At 62.6% G+C, this 420-nt stretch overlaps 1 protein-coding gene across 1 annotated transcript in view; it reads left to right on the top strand.

The window, feature by feature from the left end:
* The window catches only part of LOC104530142 (transcription factor RelB homolog), a gene marked incomplete at both ends in the record, with an annotated part of 1793 nt that extends 1385 nt beyond the window's left edge, over positions 1 to 408 (top strand). The window contains one exon of the mRNA XM_010174645.1: positions 232 to 408. Within this exon, the coding sequence (XP_010172947.1) occupies positions 232 to 408 (177 nt within the window). The remainder of the gene's footprint in view (positions 1 to 231) is intronic.
* Positions 409 to 420: the final 12 nt, after the last annotated feature.

The following is a 420-nucleotide window of genomic DNA, read 5'->3' as shown; positions in this document are numbered from 1 at the left end:
TCCTGCAGGAGGTCCTACAGCAGAAGAGCCCCAGCACCAGAGTGAGGACCCCAAGTCACGATGGAAAGATCTTGGGTGCTCATGAGGGGTGTAGAGAGCAGGGAGGGAGGAGCTGGGGGTGCAGGAGAGGAGGTGACCTCAGGGTGTCACAGGGCGGGGGGGACCCCAAGTGTCAATAGGTGACTGAGAGCTGGAGCAGGGACCCCGCTGACCCTGTCCCCATCCCCGCAGAGGACATCGCGGTGGTGTTCAGGAAGGAGGCGTGGGAAGCTCGGGCAGATTTCTCTCAGGCTGATGTTCACCGTCAGGTCGCCATCGTCTTCAAGACTCCACCGTACCAGCACCTGGAGCTGGTGGAGCCCGTGGAGGTGGAGGTGTTCCTGCAGCGCCTGACCGACAGCGTCTGCAGCGACTCCTTCC

The sequence above is a fragment of the Antrostomus carolinensis genome, unplaced genomic scaffold, assembly GCF_000700745.2.
Source record: "Antrostomus carolinensis isolate BGI_N321 unplaced genomic scaffold, ASM70074v2 scaffold38518, whole genome shotgun sequence".
Classification (NCBI taxonomy): Eukaryota; Metazoa; Chordata; class Aves; order Caprimulgiformes; family Caprimulgidae; genus Antrostomus; species Antrostomus carolinensis.
The sequence above is the reverse complement of the archived record's forward strand: the minus strand, read 5'-3'. Positions and strand labels throughout refer to the sequence as shown.